At 40.4% G+C, this 26,563-nt stretch overlaps 1 protein-coding gene across 6 annotated transcripts in view; it reads left to right on the forward strand.

The window, feature by feature from the left end:
* The first annotated feature begins 2,124 nt into the window (after positions 1 to 2,124).
* The window catches only part of NR3C2 (nuclear receptor subfamily 3 group C member 2), a 396,224-nt gene continuing 371,785 nt past the window's right edge, over positions 2,125 to 26,563 (forward strand). For 2 of the 6 annotated variants that reach the window (XM_077139858.1, XM_077139863.1), the window contains exons 1-2: positions 5,663 to 5,897; positions 10,955 to 12,713. In XM_077139858.1, coding sequence (XP_076995973.1) covers positions 10,957 to 12,713 — 1,757 coding nt within the window. In that variant the 5' untranslated portion in view covers positions 5,663 to 5,897; positions 10,955 to 10,956. Of the gene's footprint in view, positions 2,168 to 3,391; positions 3,653 to 4,855; positions 4,965 to 5,662; positions 5,898 to 10,954; positions 12,714 to 26,563 lie in introns of those variants that run through there. The other 4 variants (XM_077139862.1, XM_077139861.1, XM_077139859.1 and 1 more) reach the window with 4 other exon arrangements.

A 26,563-nucleotide genomic window follows, 5' to 3' on the forward strand; every position in this document is an offset into this window, starting at 1 on the left:
GAGAAGTAGGTTTAGAAACAGGGAAATAAGGGATGGCTCTGCTAAAGCTTGAAATAAAGAGTAAAGGAGGACTTTTTCCAACACAAACTTAGATGATATTAGGCTTTGTATCTGAAGTTATATAACAGAGGATGTGATGTCACATATGTAAATTGCAGATGCCGAACCCTGCACTTTACAGTGGCAAACCTCCGGGAGTCTGACACTAATAGGATGGGGGAGAAAGGTGTCCTGAGGTACAGCAAGCAATCTTTTTGGGAGGGTGAACAATTGTCAAAGGGAATATGCGTGATTCTACTTCAAAATTTAACACTATCTGGCAGCTAGGCAGGAGTTGACTTTAAGGTCCTTTTCCGTGCTTTTCCTTTCTTAATATTTCTTTTTCTTAAAAACAAATTTCCAAACATTTACAAAGAAATATATATATTTATTTAAAAGGAGGAAAATAAACTTTCTAAGAGATCTTAAAAAACAAGCAAGCAATGACATGCTAGGCATATACTTTTTAAACTGACAGGGCTCTTTGTCAGTGGGGGTTGGAATGAAGATTATTCAGAACAGCTAGAAAACCCTGTAACCTCATCTTTGATGGAGCCTCTCAGGGGCGATTCCAAGCAAAACCAGTGCCACCTTTTCTTAGCTGAAATAAGGGAGCTGCAGATCTTATCCTGGAGCTATTGTCTTTTCAGAGTGACACAGGACCCCCTCTTTACTTTCAGCCAGGAGAGCAGAGAAAAATAGAGAAGGGCTTACGTGGGGGAAACTTAGTTATTTAACTATTTGGGCAAATATATAAATATTCATATATCCAAAAACAGATAAAAGTTTGCCTGCTAATAAACTGCAAGATCCTCTAATGTATCTCCCAAGGGAAAAAGAGATGCTGCTATATGGACCCCTTAGAATTACTTTGGTGTGAAAAGTTTCTAAGGAATATCCATACCTGTTTAAAAACTTAATCTAAGCCTTGCAATGCCAGACTATTTTAAAGGCAGAGAAGATTGAAACTTGAGACTAGGTGTTTTTGATGTTGTTGTTTTGTTTTTTAGTGAAATGCACAAGAAAGAAACACAGGAAGAATCTTTCAATTTTCTAAAATGTTGCTGTTACAGTCACCCCACTTGACACCATAGTTGGGTCACTGACAAGTTGTCTGTAATTGAAATTACTGATTAAACTAATTGCAATTGCAGTGGAATGACTAGGTAAAGATGGTAAATCATGTAAAGGGGGAAAGATAATGAATGCCCAAACATCAATTTTGTAAACAGAATTTACATATACAGGTTACATTAAATGGGGGTTCTTTTTCTCCAACATTTTATTGTGAAAAATTTCAAGCTTACAGAAATTTGAAGGTATCTTCCAGTGCACACTGTATACGAACAACCTATATTCTACCATCAACATCATACTATACATGCTTTATCACCTATCAGTCCCTCTATCCATTTCTCTGCTCATTTTATCCACCTATCAAAGTCATTCCATCTTATTTTTTATTTATTTCAAAATTGAGTTTTGCAGACATCACTACACCTCCAAATGTAGTTCCTTTAAAAGTCCATGAATTTATATTCATATATTAATTTTGAAGATATATTTAAATATTATTTTTCTGATTTCACCTAAAATACTTAAAGAACACCATAAATACGAACCTTGTTTTGCAAAGAAGGAATCAGAGGCAAAACGTAGTTTTGCTAGAGGCCAAAGCGCCACATTAAACCATCTAAGAACTGAGGAGTGCCAACACCGTCTGGGAGATGGAGGCAACGGGAAGCTCAATATTCGGGCAGTGGGAATGTGGCTGAAGAAACGCAGTGACTGCTTTAACGGAGCAGCTCCGTGTTTAACATGGTACTGTGTGGGAAGGGATTAACAACTTTCACAGCTATTTAGGAAGAAAAACGGGAAACCACCCAGAGAATTAGGAGGCCAACAGAGCCCGCAGAAAAAGAGGTGTTTAGCTGGGAAAGGGGCGTGTGTGGTCATTTCGCGAGGTTTAGCCAGGAATCAAAGGAAAACAAGCAGCGCAGCCGGTGAAGTGGTAGTACCACTAACACCCTCCCCCTCCCCCACCCCACCCCCACCTTCCACCTACGGGTCTGTGTAACGGTGCCGTGAGGAGTCTGGGTGCTGAAGTGCATCTGGCACACACGTGAGTGTGAGTGAACCCGCGTGCACATACACTCACTTATATCCCCTGATGGGGGTGGTCTCTATGGAAGGGGGGGGCGCGGTCCTAGGACTTCGGGGAGGCTCCAAAGAGAGGACGCGGCTGGCGGCTCCTCAGAGTAGCCAGGGCCAGAGAACCCCGGGATGGCGGGTCACTCTTACATCCCCCGCCGCTCCACACCCCCCCACCGCCGCGTGCCCGCGCACCTCGGGCCGACCTCCGGGCCCCAGCGCCCCCCTTTCACTTTCGTGTCAGCGTAGGTGTCTTCCCCGCCTGGCTGGCTGGCTGGCTGGGTGGCAGGCGCGAGGGCTCAGGGGCGCGCGGGGCGGCGCGGGGGCGCGCGGTGCTCGGCGACTGACGCGGGGTGGGAGGTGGGGGCGGGGGGGGGGCGGGAGGGGGGAGGGCACCTGGCGCTCGGCCCTTTCCTCGGCTCGCTCAGCCCAACCCCTGCCGCGGGCGTCTGAGCCGCCGTCAGAGACAGGGGACTGCCCGCGGCCGTCGCTCCTCAACACAGTCCCCAAACGCTCCCGGGCGCTGACACCCGTCCTCCCGCGGCGCTCCCCCCCCCCCCCCCCATGCCCCACCGTGGGGGTGGGGCAGAGGCGCGGCGAGCTGGAGAAAAGGGGGAGGGGGGAGCAGCCTCAGGGGTGAGCAGCCGGGGAGGAGGAAAAGAAACTTTTCCCTCCCGCCCCCCGCGCTCGGGCCTCAGCTTTCGCACATCCCCCGCGGGTGGGAACCGCACCTGAGGCCAGGGCCCGAGGTCAGCGCCAGACTTTCGGAGCCTCGGGGAGGGGTTGGGATTCCTGCTGGCATTTGGGTTCCGTTGCCCTCGGCTTCCTCGTTGCCAGTGGCCCGGGTGAGTGGGCGGCCACTGGCGCCCCCAGCCCAGTTTCCCACGAGCCGGCGCCTGGACGCTGTGCTGCCTTGTCGCGCCGGTGAGGGTGTGACCCAGGGAGGGGGCCGCGGCGTCGCGGGCTCCCCCAGTGGCCGCCCCTTCACACACACACACACGCGCACACACACACATACACACATACAGCACTCGGCCCGCCATCCGAGCTGTCACCGGCCATCCCAGGCCCAGAGAGTCGCGCTGCGGGGTGGCCGGCGCGGGATCGTCCCGGCCGACGTCCCGAATCCCTGGGCCGCCGCGGGCGACGCCGGGCGGACTAGCATTAACCCGAGAGGGGCCCGGCCCAGGTTCGGCCGCCGCTGCTTGGGGGCGGGCGAGCGCCCGCGGCTCCCTCTGCGCGATTTGGCACCGCCGCCTAGCCGCCTCCTGCGGGGTAACAGCACTCCTGCTCTATTGCTCTACCCACCGTCAGCAGGGCGATTGCCGGGATTATCATCCTCTCCATCCTCACTGCCGCTGTGCTCATATTGGACTGGACTTGCTGGTGGCGGTGGCGGCGGCGGCGGCGGGAGTCTCTCTCCCCCCCCACCCTCCAGCCTCCCCACCATGTCCTAGAAAAGGTGAGTGCAGCTACAGTCACTTTGAGCTGACAGCGTCGGGAGGCGGCGGGAGGCGGCCCGGGAGAGCGCGGGGGCGGCCCCGGGGAAGGCAGGGTCCGCGCAGAGGGCGCAGGTTGGCAAATGGAGGTGGGGGCTGCGCTCAGGAGGCGGGTTGGGTCTCCTCCGGGCAGGGGTGCTGGGCGGCGGGGAAGAGATCGCAGCTATCGCTCCTGTACGGTTCTAACCTAGATTTTGCAAGGAGCCGAGAGATCCAGGGCAAGACCGGCCCTTCCCGAAGGAGGTAAAAACTTAGTATAGCAGACACGTCCATTTCTTTAATAATGACTAATTAGGACCTGCGTGGCCTCTACTGCCTGGGCGCTGGGTCCGGGACCCCCTCGCTCCTGTCCGCCGCCAGCACTCGGTCAGGGTGCGATCCGTGCCCGACTGCTCGCCAGGTCGCGAGAGCGCGCATGACAGCGGGCCCCGCGGGAAAGTTGGGACACTCGGCGGGGACTCCCGGGTGCGGGGGCGCTGGGGACCACTCCGCGCCAGGGACTGTTCGGCGCCGGAGTTCCCAGACTAGAGTGGTTGGGAGTTCGAGTCTCCCAAGGCTTGGGGGCGGGAATCCGGACGCTTAATTAATTGTAAGGAAAAGAGGGGCCTTTGGGCCCACGATGTCTCCCATTCTGGCTTTAGCGTGCGCACAGCAAGGGTGAAGGGAATGCTGTACAGCTGCCACCGCCGAGCTGCGGGTCGCCGAGGGCTGGGGGACCAGATTTAGGTGTGTACGTCACTGGTGCTGACACCGGGCCAGCCAGGAGCCTAAAACGGAGCCTAACATGCGCAGCCCAAAAGTCCTTAGAAATCAAAGTTAAGAAGCCCCATGCTTTTGCTTAATAATTGCAGCGTGTAGGTGGGCGGGAGGAGTGTCGAGGAGGGGACAGTTGGAGGGAAACCGAAATTTCTTCCTGCAAACATTCCATACTTAGAAGACAGTTTGGTAGCTTTCTCCCAATAATGGGCAAACCTTCCCCCCGCCACACCATTTTCAATAAGTGAAAATCCTCGATGGTAAGCTTTATTTTAAACAGGACTAATGGAAAAATCCAATACTAAAGTAGTAAGTACAGCAGCAAAATTTTAAGGAAGGGAGAGCAGCAGCGCTTGACCCTGGCACTTTTGGGTGGGGGTGGGGGTGAGGCTGTGAGAGCTTTGGCGGCACTGAAATCACCCGCTTTTCCTGCACGTTTAAAACAAGGAAATTCAAATTGAGTGGGAACGTGATCTTCTGGCTCGCTGGCAGCGGAGAATGCGGCTGCTCTGCCGAGAGGTAACCCGGCAAACCGGGGAAAGGGGCGGGGAGAGGAGCCTCGGCGTCGGGTGAAGCCCACTCGGAGTCCTCCCCTGCGCGCGGACACTGTGGGCGGCTGGGTGGTCGAGGCTGCAGCTCACCTGGCTCTGCAGGTGGACAAGCGTGAGGGGACAACACCTGGACTGCTCGCGGAAAGATCGAGTTCTTCCGCCTCACCACCACTTTTCGCAGCTTTTCAGATATGCTGGGGTCGGCCAGGAGGAAGGCTGGGTAGGCATAAGCAAGTTTGGGGCGGTCAAGAAAGGGGTGCGGGGGGCGGCGGGGGGCGGGTGCCTGGTGTCGTAGCTGCTGCCGAGCACCCCAAGCGCCCTCCGCTGCTGCGGCTTTAAGGGAGCTGCCAGGTTCAGGCTGTGTCGCAGCAACTTTGTATCAGTCATGTCGCCCTCCCGGTGACTGACAGCCAGCATTATCCAATGAGAAGCCCGCCTGACCCGTGCAGCGTGAAGCCTTGCTTCCCTCCGGGCCAATGAGAAGGGCCTAGGGGGGCGGGTAACAACCCGAACTTTATCTGGACATGTGACCCGCTTTTAAAAGGGCCGGCCCTTGCGCTGGCCCACACCCCCTCCAGGCTCTCGCCCGCCCTCCCTCGGTCCCTCCCCCCCTCCCCTTTAGATCGTCCTGGCCCTGGCCCTGCCCCCTCCTCTCCGCCTCTCCGCGCCCGGGGTGTCATTGGGCCGGGGCGACGCGAGCCAACTTCAGGCTGCTCTGAGGAAGCCGGTGCAGTCACCTGGGTGCAAGAGCGTCGCTGCCTCCGGCTCTCCCGCTGCAGGGAGAGCCGCGCTTACTGGCCTGGATGTGATTGGATTTAGGGGCGCTCCGCAGCGGGGGTGTCGTGGCGGTGGCGAGCACTGCAACAGGTAGACGGCGAGAGAGCGACCCCAGCCAAGGCAGGTGTGTAGGGGTGTGCGGCAGGGCGCCGCTCTCCCGGCGCGGCGTGTCGCCGCGGCGCGGGAGCGTGCAGTTTGCAGGGAGAAGTGGCTGCGTAATTTGGAGGCACAGTCAGTATGGTGCTGTGTGCTTGTTGTTTTGTTTTGTTTTTCCACTCCCCCCGCCCCTTGGCTTCCAGAGAACTGTTTTGGGAAAGTTTGGCCACTTTGGATAAATTCCCACAAAAGGGGCAGTTTTGATCCGCCTTTGGCAGTGGGATATCTACCACCACCCTTCCCTTTCCCCTTCCCCGAAGATGAATTTTGGATCGTTTTCCTTGTGCACTTTTTTAAAGACGTCTGAAAAATGTTTCTCTCCTTTATCAATTATGTAAACTCCCAAATCTCAGTTGGAGGTATAGCAGAATAAGGGCAATTGAAGGAGATACAGGTCCAGTTAGATCCTCTGTTAGAAAGGTTCTGAAAATTCGTTCATTTCCCGTTCCTTGGCATTCAAGAAACTCTAGAGAGGGGCTGTGCTTTCTGTGGCATCAGTTGGAATTCTAAGGGCAGGAGCGAAGGGATGAAGTTTCTTTTAGTGGCAACCTTACGCTACTACTGAATTAAAAAAAAAAAAAACTGGTTTAATTCTTAATGGTTTACGGTATCATCAGGTTTAATTATTTGTTATAACAGGAGTTAGGAAAACTTTTAATTGATGGTCGGACAAATGTTTTAAACGCCGAATATCAAATGCACCAAATTGCTTTTTAGCATTTTGCATTGACATTTCTCTAGGTGCTGTTTACTGATATTTGCTAGTACTGATGACAGCGTTCTCCATATATGAAGTCCTGTGAAGTTTTAATTTTATGTTAGACATGACATGCTATCAAGGAAATGCTTGAGGAGAGAATTAAAGAATAATCTAAAGAGGAGCTTTTTCTTTTAAGGAAGAAAGAGTTTTGTTTGGGGATTTTTGAAAAGATCAGGTGGCTCAGTGAATTAGGTGAGTGAACAGAAGTCAGGTGTGCCCAGTTTTAACTAGTTTTCCGTTCTCTCAGGTGACCTTGGGCAGATGTCTATCATTTACTTCATTTATAAAAGAGGGGCACATAATAGTAGTTTGGCTGTGGGGATGACAGAAAAATAGTCGCATTCAGTGAACTTTTAAAACTGTGCCACTAGTGATGTCTGTGAAATGCTTAGGGATGAGTCTTTAAGATACCCATAGTGAAGTAACTATAGAAAATGATGCATTTAAAGTGGGATTACATTTGCGGGAATATTAAAAGTGAAAGTATTTTCAGATAAAATAAATTCATAAGTTTTGATAATATTCCTAAGTAAACTACTACCTTTTGTAAAGTGACAACTTAATACAGACTGTAAAACAAAATTTTAAAGTCATGTTTGCTCCCCTACCCCACCCCCCCCTTGCAAAAATAGTCCTTGAGAGCATATTTACGGCTTAAAGTGTTTTTCCTTCCGTGAAATTTCCTTTGTTTTGGAGTGAGGCCTTTTGCATGAAAATTAAAGGGTCATATAGGTTTTTGCCTTTGTCCCAAAAGAGCCTCTGTTATAGTTCCCATTATGAGAGAGACAAGCCTGATTTTATATAAACCAGATTTGTATATCAGTATCTGCTTCATCTTATGCTTTAGTAACAAAAACTTTCCCTCTCCCCTTTGAATATTACATTGTATGTGGAACATTTTTATCACCTAGTAATTTCATTATCCACTAGTCCAGGTTGACTTAAATTCAACTCAAGCCATAGTCATTGTACCAGTTCCCAAAATGCAATTTTAGTTTCTTGGACAACATGAGAAATAAATTCCTAACATTATCCATTTGTTTAAGGAAAGGACTAATTGAAATGATAGAGTTCAGCATAAAATTTTCTTTTCATAATCCTTCAAAAAAATCTTGAAAAATACTTGCGGAGGCAGCCATGGAGAGACTAGATGTCTGTTCTCCATTCTGCTGTTTTTGTTGCCAATCTTTATTCTCTTTGCTTTGTTGAGAGGTGCGCTGAATTGGTAGACTGCTTTAAACAAAGCTAACAGATTTCAGCAAAGCCTTTTGCAAATTCTCTAATGATGGTCCCGTCAGTAAAGTGGTGAATTACTGGCTGCATTATGTTATTGTTGGGAGGGTTCAAGGCCAGCCAAACAGGACTTGGAAAGTTGTGATCTGCTCCATGAGATTAGCTGATAAGGTGCTTTCTTGTGAAGTGCTTTAAGATTGTCCTTGGTTCCTGCCATATACCCGTATAAATTCTCCTCAAATCTTCCTATAGCTTCACAGATTTGTGTGATGGCTAACGTTTTAGGGCAGAACGATGAAATGTGTCCCTGAAAATAATAGGTATTCTGTGGAAAAAGTGTGTAGTGGCCAAATCATTTAGAGAATGCCGGGTTAAACAGTAAACAGGCTTCTGCGCTAGGGAGCTTCTCAGGAGGCCTAACATGCAGTTTTACCCACTGCAACTTCAGAAAAATAATAAGATGATCGTCCTTTCTGAAAGACTGTATGGAGGATGGATTTGGGGGGAGGGGCGAGAGTGGGAAAGAGAATGAACCTGTAACTGCAGTGGGGGTGGGAGGTGGGGCGCCAGGCAGGGGGGAACTTCCAGGCATTTAGGTGGTACAGTTCCTTAAGACAGGAATGTGGGTTTAGGCACAGGGTTGGGGAACTGAGGGTGCTATTTGCAAGATGTTCAGTTTTGAACACAAATAGACATGTTTCTTGTGGTATTTAATGAATTTGGGTCTGAAACACTTATACCTTAGATATGTATCTATTCAGGTTGCGTATAAGGAGGACAGAATATTCTCGGGTACAGGTTAAGCAGCACATATTTACTGGTACTTTTCAATTCATAACTACAACTAAATGGTCTTTTCAAGTAAAGTGGAAAGGGCTAGTATTAGCCATTTAGGTCCCAATCCGCTATATTTTTTTCAACTTTTGCTTGGCTCTCATCCATACTAACACTTTTTGGCTTGAATTACAAGATTCAACCTTTGTAATTTAATTTAATTTCCACTATTTTTTTTTATCAATTTATGATTAGGAATTCATAGAATAATGTTCAAGCAAAATTATGCTACGTAATAGGTAGATTTTAATGTTTACAGATTCTTGACTATTCATTATAATAGTTAAAAAACTTCCTTTTGTGCCATGCTATCTACTTGGGATATTGTATTGAAAGTGATCAAGTTTCTGCCTCTCAGAACTTAAAATCTAGTGTAGAATACAGGAAAGTAAGGGGGTAATTACAATACTCAATTTGGGGACTTTAAATTTCATCAGAGAGCCTTATGCTATCTAATGCCAATTTATTTAGTAAAGCTATTATACTATTTTTCTGGGTTAATTAAGATAAGTTCTGTAGCAAAAGGACTTCCTAATTTCTCTCTTTTTTATTTTTTATTTTTTTTAGTGAGGGGAAACAGAAGGGATGGAGGGAGTGAGTGTCCAATAGGGAAAGGGATGAGAAGCCTAAAGCAATGCTTGTGTACAGAACTGCAGAAAGCTGGATCTTTTAGATCAGGACCTTAGCTTTATTTGGGTCATAGATTGTGTACAGACTTGAAAGGATGTGAAAATGTATACATACAGATTTTAGGGTTTGTATATATAAAAATATACAGATGAAATTTTCTGGAGACTCGGAGTTAATTTTCTTTAAGACAGTGTTTCATTACAGCCATAGTTCTCAACCAGGATGATTCCCCTCCATTCCCCACACCCACCCTGTGAAATTTGGCAAAGAACAGGACCCTTTTTTTTAATCTGGGTTGTCACAACTGGGAGGGGGAATGATGCTGGTATCTAGTGGGTAGACACCAGGATTGCTATTAAATATCTTACGATGTAGGACAGCCCTCCACACCAAAGAATTATTCAGCCCAAAATGTCAATAGTGTCCAGGTTGAGAACCCCTGATATAGAGAGAGATCTGTGCTAAAATTCCACCTCTTCCACTTATGAGATATGTGGCCCATGACTCAGTTTCTCCAATTGGATAATTATCATATCCAATGGCAGAGTAATGCTTCTGTCAACCTTATAGGGTCGTATAGGACATATAGGGTTAAATAAATGCTTGTAATACTACACTGAATTACATACTGCATAAGAATTATGTAGATTTAGGCTTATTGTAATTGTACTGTCTAAAAATAAATTTGTACATAGAACCACCGGATATTGTTGTATATCTGAATCAGTCTTATGGGCTTCCTGAAGATGAGGACCATGTCTATTTTGTTTATTTTTATAGATTCAGTGAGTGGATTATTATATATTCAGTGACTGGTTGTAGACCTAGGATATAGCAAGCACTTGGTAAATATTTGTTGAATGAATGAATGCTTCAATTGCTGTAACCCTTCTCAAACTATCTGTTTATTTTCACCGTTGGGAGTAAAAATGTATGTTTGTTGGAAGTTCTTTTAGCAGAGATATCAGTAAGTCAGGGCGCATGTCAAAGTTGAAATTGAAATTAAAATACAGAGGAAGAGAGTTCTGATGTTACTGAGGTGAGATACATCTCTCTGAGCTGTGAATCATCTTAATCAGGATATATGAATTTTTTGCTTTTCAGAATTGACATTAAATTATAATCATCGTAATCCATTTTAACAAAGTCTTATTAATTAAAAAATTCAAAATTATTTTGTAATTCCCTTGATAAACCTATATCTGAAAGTAATACTAATTGCATTCCTTATTAATAAAAATGTTTTAATCAATTCATATCAGATAGGGAAAGCAGTTTCCATGTGATTGAAAGAGTCTGAAGCTCTTCTTACCAATTTTATCAATCCCCAGGATTATTGTGAATATTAAATAAATATAGCAATTTTATTTAGATGCATATAGTTTTATAAAATGAAATTGAATCACTACTTTGTGTCAGCACCTAAGAAGGTAATAGTTTTAATATAACTAGAACTATTCCTTAAAATAAGTAGAATCTATATTTTGCTGTTTAGTAAATGTAATTTTAGAATGTCTTTCACAGTAATGTTGTTATAACTTATTTTTTTATATGAATTTGTTTGTTAGCTATGGAGACCAAAGGATACCGCAGTCTCCCTGAAGGTCTAGATATGGAAAGACGGTGGGGTCACGTTTCTCAGACTGCAGAACGTTCTTCCCTGGGACCTAGAGAGAGGACTGATGAGAATAACTACATGGAGATTGTCAATGTAAGCTGTGTTTCCGGTGCTATTTCAAACATCAGTACTCAAGGAAGCAGCAGTGAAAAACACGAACTGCCCTCTTGCCTTCAGCAAGACATTAACCGATCTGGGATTTTAACATCTGATATTAAAACCGAGTTGGAATCTAAGGAACTTTCAGCGACTGTAGCTGAGTCCATGGGTTTGTACATGGATTCTGTCCGAGATGCTGACTACGCCTATGATCAGCAGAATCAACAAAGAAGCATGAGTCCAGCAAGGATTTATCAAAATGTTGAACAGCTGGTGAAATTTTACAAAGAAAATGGCCATCATCCTTCCACTCTAAGTAGTGTGAGCAGACCCTTAAGGTCATTTATGTCTGATTCTGGGAGCTCCATGAATGGTGGGGTCATGCGTGCCATTGTTAAAAGCCCTATCATGTGTCATGAGAAGAGCCCATCTGTTTGCAGCCCTCTGAACATGACATCTTCAGTTTGCAGTCCTGCTGGAATCAACGCTGTGTCCTCTACCACGACCAGCTTTGGCAGTTTCACAGTGCATAGCCCTATCACCCAGGGAACACCTTTGACATGCTCCCCTAATGTTGAAAATCGAGGCTCCAGGTCGCACAGCCCTGCACATGCTAGCAACGTGGGCTCTCCTCTCTCAAGTCCTTTAAGTAGCATGAAATCCCCAATTTCCAGTCCCCCAAGTCACTGCAGTATAAAATCTCCAGTTTCTAGCCCTAACCACATCACTCTGCGATCCTCTGTGTCTAGTCCTGCAAATATCAACAACTCAAGGTGCTCTGTTTCCAGCCCTTCCAACACAAATAACAGATCCACACTTTCCAGTCCATCAGCCAGTACTGTGGGATCTATCTGTAGCCCTATAAGCAATGCTTTCAGCTACACTGCTTCTGGCACCCCTGTTGGATCCAATGCAACCCAGGATGTGGTTCCTAGTCCAGACACGCATGAGAAAGGTGCTCAAGAGGCCCCTTTTCCTAAGACTGAGGAGGTCGAGAGCACCATCTCAAATGGGGTGACTGGTCAGCTTAATATTGTCCAGTACATAAAACCAGAACCAGATGGAGCTTTTAGCAGCTCATGTCTAGGAGGAAATAGCAAAATAAATTCTGATTCCCCGTTCTCAGTACCGATAAAGCAAGAGTCAACCAAGCATTCATGCTCAGGTACTTCTTTTAAAGGGAATCCGACAGTAAACCCATTTCCATTTATGGATAGCTCCTATTTTTCCTTTATGGATGATAAAGACTATTATTCTCTATCAGGAATTTTAGGACCACCTGTGCCGGGCTTTGAAGGTAACTGTGATGGCACTGGATTCCCAATGGGAATTAAACAAGAGCCAGATGATGGGAGCTACTACCCAGAGACCAGCATCCCTTCATCTGCCATTGTTGGTGTGAATTCAGGTGGACAGTCCTTCCACTACAGGATTGGTGCTCAAGGAACAATATCTTTATCACGATCTGCTAGAGACCAATCTTTCCAGCACTTGAGTTCCTTTCCTCCTGTCAGTACTTTAGTGGAGTCATGGAAATCCCATGGTGACTTATCATCTAGAAGAAGTGAGGGATATCCGGTCCTCGAATACATTCCAGAAAATGTGTCAAGGTAAGGTGACTTTCTCCTTTTTTGAAGTTCATGGCTTTATAAACATGCTTTAAAAAAATGGTGAAAATTAACATCTTTTCAGTTGATAATTTCAACTTTGTTTTATTTTTGTTTTTAGGATGGTTATTCAGTGCTCCCCCTTTACTTCTTAGTGTAATGTTATTACTTTTTTGTAGAAGAGGAACAAAAATTCTTAAAATCTTTTAGAAAATGTTTGTGCCGATTTTGGAGGAGTGTATATAGATGCCCCCTCCCTCATTGCCTATTTTAGGTGTTTGGAAAATGTTTATTTTCTGCTTCTAGTTATTGTATTTGTTGTAGCAGACTAGTGCTAGATATTTTTCCTGTAGTTGCCTACTGGCTCGTTAAAATTGCTTTAGATTAGTTTCTTTGTGGTCTTAGTCTTTTTCTTAGATTTCTTTATTAATCACTTCATTGGTTGTGAAAAATAAAAATGAATCCCAAATCTAACCCACAAGCATCCCCCCTCTCCCTGCCCTTTTCAAGGTAGGTTAATTATATGAAAGTTGTGGTTTTTGATCCAAATAAATAATTTCTTTAACCGTCGAGGCCTTTAAAAGACTCAGCATATCTAAAATTACTAAGTGGACAGTCTTACTTGTACTGGAAGTGAAATATGTCACTGCAGTTTTGAATTGGTATATTTATAACTTTCAGATCTGCAAGAAGGCATACTTTATCTACTGTAAAATATTCCTTGGCTTTCCTTGTTGCATATAGCATATATGTTTAGAAAAAAACAAGGAAGAGGTTTTAGATATGACAGTAGAGGGTGGTTCTAAGTTATACAAGGAATTAGTTGCATTGGACTTTGCTTTAGTACTGTTTTTATTATGTGATTGTAATAAATGATTCCTTTATTGAGTATATAAAGAATAGATTTCCTATATATAGTTCATTTCCTTTAGCATCTGAGAATATATATTTTCCTTTCTTACCTTACAAATTTCTTTTGTGAAAAATATTTCCATCCTGTCAATAGGATGTGGCATTTATGTATCTTCTTATATTTTCCTCCTATTCTATTTTTCCTAAAACAAAATGAGAAACTCTAATATGAGCATTCTTCCTTTACCTTGTCAGTGGCTCACCCCTTGCTCCTCTTGCTTTCATGGAAGCAAACATTCCATAGATGATACATTCTTACAGTTCTCAAGAACATGAACTCTTCAATTCTATTTTAAAGCTGCCTGTATTTCATAAATATTAAACTGTAACAGAAGTCATGGGATTGGGTGGCTTCCATCAGAACTAAACTCAGCATGGGCTTTATTGCAAATGCTTTGTTTTACTTTTAGAGAAGGAAAAGTTTGTGCCCGATGTGGATATTTTTAAAAGTGATGTTTTCAGTGAGTTAGTATGAGGTAGTGTAGTATGGTAATTAAGAGTATGGCTTTACAGCCAGGCTTTTTGGTTCGCATCCCAGCTCTGCTACTTAAATGCTTTGTGTTCCTGTTCACATCTCTTCACCTCTCCTGACTTTAGTTTTCTCTTATATAAAAAGATTATGAAATAGTACCTAGCTCAAAGGTAGTCAATCCAATTAGAAGGGTGAATTTGTGAGAAGCACTTTGAGTATTGCCTGGCACACTGTATGCATTACATGTGTTTTGGTTATTAAGTGTTCAAACAACCTTTAGTTTCCATTTCTTTTAGTTTCTTTTTTCCTCATTACATGAAATTCCACAGAATCTTTTAAATGACTGTTATTCACATAGTTAAAAGAGATGTTTGGTGACAACTTCTTGTGAGTAACCTCTACTCTGATTTTTTATTTTTTTATTCTTTTATTTGAATGGTGAGGCAGCATACATTTGCTACTGCAATTCTATTCATGGTTTTTTGGTTTTGAAGACTGTTGCTTTGGGTAATGATATTCCTGGTAGAAATATTAGAGATTCAGTAGCTAAAAACATTAATTCTCTCTTCTGTTTGTTCTATAGTCTGTTTCCACTACTGTAGCTATAGCTTTTGTGCTCAACTTATGAAGGCCCTCTTGATATTCCATTGACCAGCAGCATTAGACATGGAATTGATGTGAGTCTGTTACTTGAGTCTACCCTGCATTTCTGGGATGTGTGGTTTATGTGGTGTTTCTTCTTGAGTATTACAGAATTCTTTATGTATGTTACTATAGCCAGAGGACTTATTTTGTTTACATATTTTGTGCCAGTTAAGTTTTCCAAAAATGTTAATATTACAGCTTTAGTGTTATTTAAAAATCTCATAGGTTAATGATTTTTTTCGCCTCTTCTGGTAAATGTTATCCAAACCTATGTGTTTTGCTCATTCTCAGTAGAATGCCTCAAGGACAAGAGAATATTTAGATATTATTCTGGCTTCATTCTACATGTTATCATATTTAATTTAACTTCATCCAGGCTTCAGTATGATTTCCTTTTCTGTATCTTTTGCTTCCAAATCCAAACTTCTTGTTTTTTAATTTTTGATGATGATAATCCATTTCAGGGAATGTTGGATGAAAGATTTTAAAGGATCCGGACAAAGTGTCACTACTCATAGATTTAATAGTGTTCTGCATCTGTAGGTGGAACTTTAAACTTTTCTAGCAGTTCTCAAAGTGTGGCCTGGGGATTCCTGAGAATTTTTCAAGGAAGTTTGTGAAATTAGAACTCCTGCAGGGGAAAAAGACCCATTCAAACTGCAAGGTAGCCCAGTCTATTTTAATATAATCATGTATGGAAAGTTCATTGATAAGTTTTCTGATTTTCATAGTAACTAACCTTTAAAAATACTAATGTCAGTTTTTGATGTAGTATCAAGGAGGCATATCCACAATTATCTAAAAAGGTGTTTAAAGTACTCTTCTCTTTTTCAAAAACATAGCTGTGATGCAAGATTTTCTTCATATTCTTGAACCCATGCATAACACACATTGGATGCAGAAATGGGTATGAGCATCCAGCAGTCTTTTATTAAGCGAGACAATAGAAAGACTTGTTAAGACATAAAACAGTGCCACTCTTCTCACTAAAGTTTTTTGTTTTGGGGAAATCTGTTTTTCATAAATGCATGTTTATGTTAACATGTGATTATTATTTTTAAAATGATTTAAAATAAATATTAACATTTCAGTTGTAATTTCTAGTACAATAAATATCAGTATGCTATTACTCACCTAAACAAATGCCTCTTGAGATCTTCAGTTCTTTTTAAGGAAGGGAGTCCTAAGACCAAAAGAGGGGTGGAGAACTGCAGATCTGTTATAGACCTTTTGGAGGTTAATGAAGAAAGAATACATTATATTATTTGCATTAGCCTTTTTGAAAATTATGCTGAGGAAAGAGTATCCTGTTCAGATAAGAAAATGATTCTCATCTAGGTTAATTTTTCAAGCTGGTAGAAATGAATAATGGCTGTGAGGTGTGTGCTGTCTCCGTTTTAGTCGATGGGCATTCTGTGAGAGGGTGATGAAAGTCATCTGTTAATAATTTCCAGTGAATGGATTGTCTGTGCCAAATGGTAAAGTAAATTATGACAAAGCTGAATGTAAAGCCCTTAGGATGGACACTGGACCTGGTTGTGTCATTTAGATTGGCGTGCCCCTGTCAGCTTGGACACAAACAAACGGTGACCTTGGGTGAGTCACAACTTCTCTTGGCCTCAGTTTCTTCATTTTAAAAGTGAATAAATTGAACTAGATGCTCTCTAAGGTCTGCTAATCAAAACTATTGAGTTGCCATGTAGTTTTCTTTGAGTTATGTATATTAAGAATCAAAATAGAGTATTCCTTAACATATTTGCAAATTTTAATCTAGTTTCAAGTACTGTTTTAGTCGCAAGTCCGGCTCTGTAGGTTCCAGGATAGTCTGGAGAGGAAAACATTACCACTTAAAAGGATAGTAAAAGTGAGGAGGGGTGATCTGTCCTTTTCCTTTGAAACACTGAGGGCTGTTTGTTTGTTTTTAATCAGATATTTCCTGTTTTAAAATCTGACACTTACTATGAATTCCTTGTTCTTTTTATTTACACTATACCTTATGGAAACAAGATAGTGTTGACATAACATTGAACATTTATGATAAGTCATTTTGGTAGCATCATAATACAGTGCTAACACTGACTTGGACTTTTGAATATAAAGTTCACTGTTTCAAAGGGCATATGCAGGTGTTTTTCAAGACAAGTAATTAGCTATGTATTGCAATATGTGCTGCATTTTTAAATTATAGAATGAGGCAGTTTAGTAGATTTGCAGTTCTTAGAACTTTTTCCATTGTCTCTAGAGTTCATTGACACTCACCTCGTTTAATAAACCAAAAGCTTCAGAATCCAAGGAGTTTATATTGAAAAGTTTGCCTTGTCTTTTAATAAACTTTCTGAATGAACCATTGAGGTGTAAATATCTTTATGTAATGCAAAGTGTGAAGGAATTGTGGGTGTTGTGGGTATTATGTGTGTGTGTGTGTGTCTGAGTATTGGTATTAAAATAGGTAAACCCCTTGCAGCATTGCCTTGGTAGTTAGAAGATGAAAACATGGACCTTTCTTTTTCTTGATATTTCTGTTTTGAAGTTGCTAATATGCCTAGAATTTCTCCAGGTTAGTAATTTTAAATAATATTTTTTGAAATGATTGAAAAATAAGCTTACTTCTCCTGATGATTCATTCACTTTCATTCATTTATGGTATTTCTGGTAACAGTAGTGGCAGTTTTATTGGAAAAATGCCTTAGTGCTTTAGAATATACAGATCACTATGTGCAGCATATTTTTGTAAGTTTTGCTTTTAACATCATCTTATTTGTCAGTATGTCTACTTTTACTAAAAGGTATTAGTATATTTAAAATGGTTTACTTGATACTTAAAAAATAAAGCTGAAATATAAAATTCATAGTTTCAGTTAAACTTAAATCAATGTAAGGCCAGTTTCTATTACCAGTGATATGCTGAAACTAGGACCAGAAAAGTAGATTATCATTTATGGATTTGATGCCTTTTGTAATATTGAAATTCTAGACATGTCTGACTTTTTTTTTTAACTTTAATGCCAGAGTAATTATAGATGTTGTATTGGTCACCATTAATTTAGGAGCAACACTTTGATTCCCTCATTGCTTTTATGTCATTAGGTTTTCTTTCTCCAAAATAATTTTTTTCTGAACTTGCAGCTGTTGCTTTAGTTTCATATGATGTTTATAATCTACTGATAAACTTTCAGCCTTGCTGCTAAATAATTTACCGTTTTCATTCATTTATTAATTTCAGATTGAGATAAGAGTATTGGTTTCTTGATATGTTTAAATATAGCATTAAAACACATATTTTTGTGAACAGCATGCCAAAATTTATTAATGAAAATCTCGAAAATATGAGTATGTTAAAATAGCGTTTTCATCTGAAATGCTAGGATTTCTGGTTTAGCTTGTCAAATATAGACGTTGTTTTCAATTTTAAGACTTTTATTTTGTATAGTTTTTATAAAATAATGACAAAGTTAAAATGTAATTGTAATTAAGCATGTTATTTGATGCTCTAGAAACTTCTGGATTTATGATTAAGTGGCATGGGTATTACCAAAAGTCCTATGTAGAAAAGAAGTAGAAATGGCTGCTATTTTATGCTAAAAATAGAAAATGGTAGTCTAAGGAAGGACACAGGAGATAAATAAAAGTAGTGTGAATACATACAAAGCTAGTCCCCTAGAGAGAGACTGTAAGATAGTAACTGACAACCTGGGTTCATAATTGTGACTATGACTTGATTTTATTACTAATGAAAACCTCATTATTTGTACCATCACCTTATACATTAGGAGTTGCTGAGATAAATATACAAAAGTTGTAATATAAGACGGAATGAAATAAGGTTTGTAAGCAGAGAAATTGACTTTGGGTGTTCTACCAAGGAGAGATGATCTGAGTAAATATGGAAAATGGGGAGGTGGGAAGTGGTTGGAGTTGGTAATTGTACCTGGTCTTGAAAGATTAGTAGGGAGTAGGAGCAGGCACTTCCTGGAGGAGGGACGTATGTGAGCAAAAGCTAAAAGATGGGCAGAAAATCAGTGGGTGCAGTCGGGCTGTCTGAGATATAGGGGGTGGCAGGGAAAGACTGGAAGAGGTTGGTTGGGTCTAGAAGGGAGTTGAACCTGAAAGTCATACTAAGAAAGTTGTACTTTATTTGGTAGCTGTTGAGGAGCTATTGAAATGTTAGAGGAAGGAAGTGGCAAGAGTAGAATCAAACTTTGGGAAATCTTAATCTGGCAGAGGTTATAGGGCAGATTGGGGAGTAAAGAGCCTTGTTAACTTATTGCAATAGTGTGGGAGGATGGGAACTAGGCTCTCTGGAACAAGATTGTTGGGGTAATGGAAATAAGGAAACAGCTGTGAGCTATTACAGAAGAGACCTTAATGGGAGTTGATTTTTATGTAAAAAAAATTATTTTGAAATTATCACAAAGAAAAATTGGAAGCCCAATAGAAACCACTCCTATGAAAAAAGACATTCTCTTACATAAACACAATATAACCATCAAAATCAAGAAATTAACATTGCTATGTTAGTAACATCTAATCCTTCGACCTCATTTTGGTTTTACCAGTTCTCCCAATGTCTTTTATAACGAAAAGATCCAGTTCACAATTGCATGTTGTACTTATTGTCATGTCTCTTTAGTCTCCTTCATTGTGAAGCGATGGCTTGACACTTGTAAAGATTAAAGACCATTAATTCCATAGGAAGTCCCTTTGTTTGGGTTTATCTGCTACTCCCTGATTACATCCGGGTTATGTATCATTGACAGGAATGTCTCAGAAGTGATCCTGTATTCTTCTCATTGCATCCTATCAGGTGGCACAAAATTTCGCTTTGTGCCATTACTATTCATTTTGATCTCTTCTCCACTGTAAAGCTGCTCTTCTCTTTGCAATTCAGAGACATTTTGTGGAGGGGTATTTTGAAACTGTGTAAACATCTCATTTGTCATCACATTTTAGGTTTGTTTATTTATTTATTATGTATTTCTATCATTATGGGCTCGTGGGTTCTTATTTTGTGTGGTGGGTTATAGTCTGTACTATTGTCTGTTCTTGTGATGTTCGCATTGCCTCCCTTTTAGTCAATGGTTGTCTATTCAAGCTGTTTTCTGTGTCCATTTCCCATGTCTCCGTGGGTCTTTCTTTTTTTTATTATAGAAATTGTGGATTTACATGCAATCATATGTAAAATAAAGGATTCCCATATACCACCTTAAGATTAACACCTTGCATTGGTGTGGCATATTTGTTACAATTGATGATACCACATTTTATAATTGTACTGTTAACTACAGCCAAAGTTTAACTTAGGGTTTACTGTGTTATGCAGTCTGATGCGTTTTTTTTTTTTTACTTTTTATTCTAGTAACATATATACAACCTAAAATTTCTCTTTAGAATCACATTCAGCTGTGTAACTCAGTGTTGTTAATTACATTCACAGTGTTGTGCTACCATTCCTGCCATCCGTTACCAAAACTTTTCCATCCTCTCAACAGAAACTCTTTACGTTTTAAGCCTTAACTCCCTATTCCCTTATCCCTACCTGGTTCCCTGGTAACCTATATTCTAGATTCTGACACTGTGAGTTTATTCTTATTCTAACTATTTGACATCAGTGAAATCACACAGTATTTATCTTTCTGTGTCTAGCTTATTTCAGTGAACATGTCTTCAAGGTTATCCGTGTTTTATATATCAAAACTTTATTCCTTTTTATGGCTGGGTAATATTCCATGTTTATATATACCATATTTTCTGTTTTCCATCAGCTGATGGATGCTTGTGTTGTTTCCATCTTTTGACAAGTGTCAGTAATGCTGCTGTGAATAAAGATGTGCAAATATTCGAGTCCCTGCTTTCAATTCTTTTGGGTATACTGGCATACCTTTATAAATATTGTGTGTTTGGTTCCAGACCACTGTACTAAAGCAAATACTGTAATAAAGTAAGTCATGTGAACTTTTTGGTTTCCCAGTACATATACAAGTTACGGTTATTCTATACTGTAGTCTGTTAAGTGTGCAGTAGCCATTTATCTAAAAAAAATATATGTACTTTAATTAAAATGCGATGCAGATGCGAAATGAGCACAAGCTTTTGGAAAAATGATGCTGATATGACATACTCAATGCAAGGTTGCGAAAAACCTTCAATTTACAAAAAATGCAGTATCTGTGAAGCACAGTAAGGCCAAAGACAGTAAAATGAGGAATGTATGTATTCCTAGAAGTAGGATTGCTGGGTCACATGTTGATTCTATACTTAACTTTCTGAGAAACTGTGGAACTGTCTTCTCCAGAGGCTGCACAATTCTCCATTCCCATCAGCAGTGAATGAGTGTTACCATGTCTTCACATTTTCTCCAACACTTGTAACTTTTTGCTTTTTTAATAGTAGCCATTCTAGTGGGAATGAAATGGTATCGCATTGTGGTTTTGATTTGCATTTCCCTAATCACTTATGATGTTGAACATCTTTTCATATACTTTGTGGTCATTTGTATATCTTCTTTTGAGAAATGTCTATTTAAGCCCTCTGCTTATTTTAAAAATTGGATTGTTTCTCTTTTTGTTGTTGAGTTAAATTATTTTTTTATATATTCTGGATACTAAGCCCTTATTGGATATGTAGTTTCCAGTTATTTTCTCCCATTGTGTCAGTTGTTGTTTTTCCTTTTATGATTAAAAAGTCCTTTGAGGCACAAAATTTTTTAATTTTGATGAGGTCCCATTTAACTGTTTTTTCTTTTGTTGCACGTGCTTTGGGTTGAAAGCTAAGAAATCGTTGCCTAACATGAAGTTTGAAAGATGCTTCCCTATAATTTCTTCTAGGAGCTTTATAGTTTTGGTCCTTCTGTTTAGGCTCTTGGTCCTTTTTTAGTTGAGTTTTGCATGTGATGTGATGTAGGGCTCCACCATTATTCTTTTGCAAATGGAAATCCATTTGTTGAAGGGACTAATCTTTCCCAGTTGATTGGCCTTTGCCCCCTAGTCAAAACTCAGCTAGCTGTCAATGTGAGGGTTGATTTCTGTGCTAACAATTTGAGTCCACTGGTCTATATGTCTGTTCTTTTGCTAGTATCATGCTGTTTTGATTACTGTGGCTTTGTAATATGTTTTAAGATGGAGAAGTATGAGTTCTCTAACTTTGCTCTTTTTCAGAATGGTTTGGCTATTTGGTGCCCTTTACAATTTGATGGTTGGCTTTTCCATGTGAAGAAGGCTGTTCGAATTTTGATTGGGATTATGTTTAATCTATAATCAATTTGGGTATAATTGCCATCTTAACAATATCTAGTTTTTCAGTCCATGAATCTGGTATGTCCATCCATTTATTGAGGTTTTCTTTGATGTCTTTTAGCAATGTTTTACAGTTTTTCACATATAAGTCCTTTACATCCTTGGTTAGATTTGTTCCTAGATATTTGATTCTTTTGGTTACTGTTGCAATTGGAATTTTTTCAGATGTTTTCTTCTGATTGGTAATTACTAGTGTAATTACTAGGTTGTTGATTTTGTACCCTGCCATGTTGCTGAATTCATTTTTTAGCTCTAGATGCTTTGTTGTGGATTTTCTAGGATTTTCTGTATGTAGGATATCTTCTGGAAATAGGGAAAGTTTCACTTATTCCTTTCCATTTTGGATGTCTTTTATTTCTCTTTCTTGCTTAATTGCTTTGACTCTGCTGTTAGGTGAATATATATTTATTTTGTTACGTCTTCTTGTTGAGTGTACCCATTTATTAGGCTATAATGACAATGTTTGTCCCTTAACAATTTTTGACTTAAAATCTGTTTTATCTGATAATAGTATAGTTTCTTTTGTGTATGTATCTACTTGCATGAGATATTTCTTCCATCTGTTCATTTCCAACCTATTTATGTCTTTGAGTTTAAGGTGAGTCTTTTGTAGATAGAATTATTTTGGGTCATTATTTTTTTAACAATTTTTATTAGAGAAGTTATGGGTTTATAAAACAACCATGCATAAAATACAGGATTCCCACATGCCTCCCCATCACCACTTGCATTGGTGAGGAAAATTTGTTAAAATTGATGATAGCATTTTTTTAAAATTCTACTAACAGTAGTTATATTTGTTACAATTGATCAAAGATATTGTCCATAGTTTACATAGGGATATTTTCCCCTATATTCCCAGCTTATTATTATTATTTTAGTTTTGTGTTGTCTTTATCTTATTACCTACCCATACACTGGATAAAGAGTATGTCAGTCCCAAGGTTTTTACAAATCACATGGTCACAAATAAAAGCTATATAGTTATACGGTCATCAGTAGAGATCAAGGCTAATGGATTACAGCTCAACAATTTCAGGTATTTCCTTCTGGCTATTCCAATGTACTAAAAACTAAGAAAGAAATATGTATATAATGAGTCAGTAGTCACCATCATTTGTTAAATCTTTATTTCTCAATTATAACCCCTCCTGTCATTTGATCGTTCTCTCGATCTTCAAGGATGTCTGGGCAATTTTTATTCATTCTACCAATTTTTGCCGTTTGACTCAAGAGTTTAGTCTATTTACATGAAATTTACTGCTAATAATGCAGATCTTTCAGCTGCCATTTTGCTATTGTGTGTTTGTAAATCTTCAATCATTTTTTTGCCTGTTAATTCTTCCATTACTGCCTACTTTCATATTAATTTGATTTTTTTATACTATCCCACATTGAGTCCCTTCTCATTTCTTTTTGGGTGTATTTTTCATCTGTTTTCCTTGTGGTTATCATGGAGTTAAAATTTAACATCCTGTATTTATAATTGTCATATTATTTGATACCAACTTGACTTTAGTTGCATGTACTGTTCTGTGGCCCTCCATCATCCCACCTCTTTTGTACTTCTCACAAATCATATCTTTGTACATTGTGAGTCCAAAACCATAGGTTTATCACTACTTTTTATGCATTATTATTTTAGCACTTGTAGGAAGTAAAAAGTATATTTATGTATCAAAATATATATTATAAAAATACTGTCATTTGTAACTACCCAAATGGTTACCTTTATTGAAGTCTTTATTTTTTTATGCTGCCATGAACCACTCTGTAGTATCCTTTCCTTTCAGTCTAAAGAACGTTCTTGAGCATCGCTTGTAGGGCGGGTCTAATGGTGATGGACTTCCTCAGCTTTTGTTATCTGTGAATGCTTTAATCCCCCCCCCCCCCCATTTCTGAAAGAAAATCTCATCAAATATAAAATTCTTGGTTGTCAGTTTTGTACTTCCAGCACTTTAAATATTTTAACCTCTGGCTTTCTTGCCATCAGGTTTCGGATGAGAAATCAGTGCTTAGTCTTTTGGGGACTCCCTTGTACAAACACATTGCTTTCCTCATGCAACTTTCAGAATTTTCTCTTGTCCTTTGCATTCAACAGTTTCTTTGATTACTATGTGACAAGGCATGCTTTTCTTCAGGTTTTTTCTGTTTAGTTTTTTTCTGGGCTTCTTGTATGTATATAATTATGTCTTTTGCTAAGTTTGGGAAGTTTTCTGTCCTTATTTCATTAACTATTCTTTCTTCCCTGTGCCATTTTGAAGCTGTCATGTGCCCCAGAAAAGCCATGTCCTTTTTCTCGATCCAGTCTTGTGGGGGCATCCGTGTTTCTTTCCTGATTCAATATTGTGGGGTGGAGACTTTGATTAGATTACTTTTGTGGAGATGTGACCCGCCCAGTTGTGGGTGTGACCTTGTCATTAGATAGAGATGTGACTGGGTTCATTCAAGGTGGGTCTTGATTAGTTTACTGGAGTCCTTTAAAAGGGGAAACATTTTTGAGAAACCTCAGATCAAGTCTCAGACACAGAAGTTTGGAAATGTAGAAGCCCTAGGAGATGCCCGTTGCTACAGAGCCAACAGAGATACAGATATTTGGAGATGCTTGGAGTGCTGACAGAAAGAGCAGATTTTGGAGAAATGGTTGTTTGGACATATAGGGCCCACACAGACCTTTGGAGATACAGAAAGAAAACACCCCCAGGGACGCTGTTTGAAATCAGAGCCAGAGGGTTGGCAGGCAAAAGCCATAGACCCTCCCAGATCGGCTTTTCTTGAGTCAAAGTATTTCTCTCTGGATGACTTAGTTTGAACATTTTTATGACCTTAGAACTATAAACCTGTAACTTACAACTGTAAGCCTGTAACTTACAAAATTCCCTTTTTAAAAGCCATTCCATTGCTGGTACATCGCATTCTGGCAGTATTTAGCAAATTAATACATCCCCCTTTTCTCTTTCTTCTCCCTTTTGGGGCCCCCACTGCACCCCAGTTTATATAATGCTATGCCATCTCTTGAACTGCTTTTGCTTTTTATGATTCTGTTTTTTTCTGCTTCTCAGGCTGACTCATTTCATTTTTCTTGCCTTTCAGTTCATAGATTCTTTTTTCTTCCAGCTCCAATCAGCTATTGAAACTCTCCTGGGAATTTTTATTTCTGTTATTTTGTCTTCAACTCCAGCAGTTCTGTTTCATCCCTTTTTAAAATTTCTCTTTATTGAGATTCTCATTCATTCATTGCTTTCTTGATATCCTTTATTTCTTTCTCTGTATATTCCTTCATCTCATTGAGTATATTGAAGGACCAAGTGACTGATGATCATAGGGTGGCACACACTCTGGAAGCGTCTATTTTGGTGATGAAGAGAAAGGGATAGAGGGAAGAGATGGTTGTGCAAAGAAATAGCAGGCTCAGAGGAACAATCATGTTTAACAGGTAAGATAATGAAAAAGGAATGAACTTTGCTGAGACTGAGTTGAAAACATGAGAGGGAGGGAAAATAATTGATGGTGACTGTGTCCTGGAAGGGTGAGAATGGAAATGAGACCGCAGTTGGTCTGAGTCAGGAATTTCACTGCCGGATTAAACCAATGTGTTTGAACAGTTGCTGGCAGCTGTTGTCACTATTTTATAGATATGGAAACTGAGGCTCGGAGAGCATATGTGATTTGCAGGTCGTATAGCTAAGGGGAGTGAAGAAAACGTGTTTGAGATACAGAAGAAGAAAGCTGGATTTCCTAGTTAAAAAAAAAAAATCAGTGGTATCTTTTAAAAATATAACTCAGATCATGTGGTTGTTAAAAGCCATCTGGTGGCTTCTCATTGTAACAGTCTTAAGTAAAATAACTTAGGGCCTGTAAGGTATGAAATTGCCAATTTAAAATGTTTAAATCGTTTTTAAAATGTTTCATCCTTGCTCATTCCCCATGCTGACCTTTCTGTTGCTCAGATGAACTAAGTCCCTTCTTCCTGTGTTTCCTCTGCCAAATGTGTTCTACTTCCAGATTTTGGTTTCCTGCTTCTTTCTTGACACTCATGTTGGCTCAGTTGGTCACCCTCCAGAGAGGACTTCCCTGACCATCCTATTTAAGGTGGTGCCCTGCCCTCCTTGATAACACATCGCTGTCTTTTGTTATCTTCATAGCACATTTCCATCAGAAATTATCTCTGTTGACTTCTCTTCCCCTAATTAGAAGGTATTCCTCCTGAGAGTAGGAACCTTATCTGTCCAGCTCACCATTGCATTTTCCATATCTTAAACATTGCCAGGTACGTTGTTAATATTCAGTTAATATTGATTGAATAAACTGGTTAGACAGAGAGGCTTGTACCAGGGAGTTAAGTATAGTCATTAGATATTAGGAATTTCGTAAGATTAATAAAATTATTTTTAAATGCCAGAGATAGTCTCAGTTTAGCTAGAAACTGTAGTAACCTCTTTCAGCATGTTTTTAGGATCGTCACAAAATCATTTATTGACAAAAACTGTTCGTTTTTAATCTCAACATAATCTCAACATAATAAAGTAGTT

Source organism: Tamandua tetradactyla, chromosome 22 (assembly GCF_023851605.1).
Source record: "Tamandua tetradactyla isolate mTamTet1 chromosome 22, mTamTet1.pri, whole genome shotgun sequence".
Classification (NCBI taxonomy): Eukaryota; Metazoa; Chordata; class Mammalia; order Pilosa; family Myrmecophagidae; genus Tamandua; species Tamandua tetradactyla.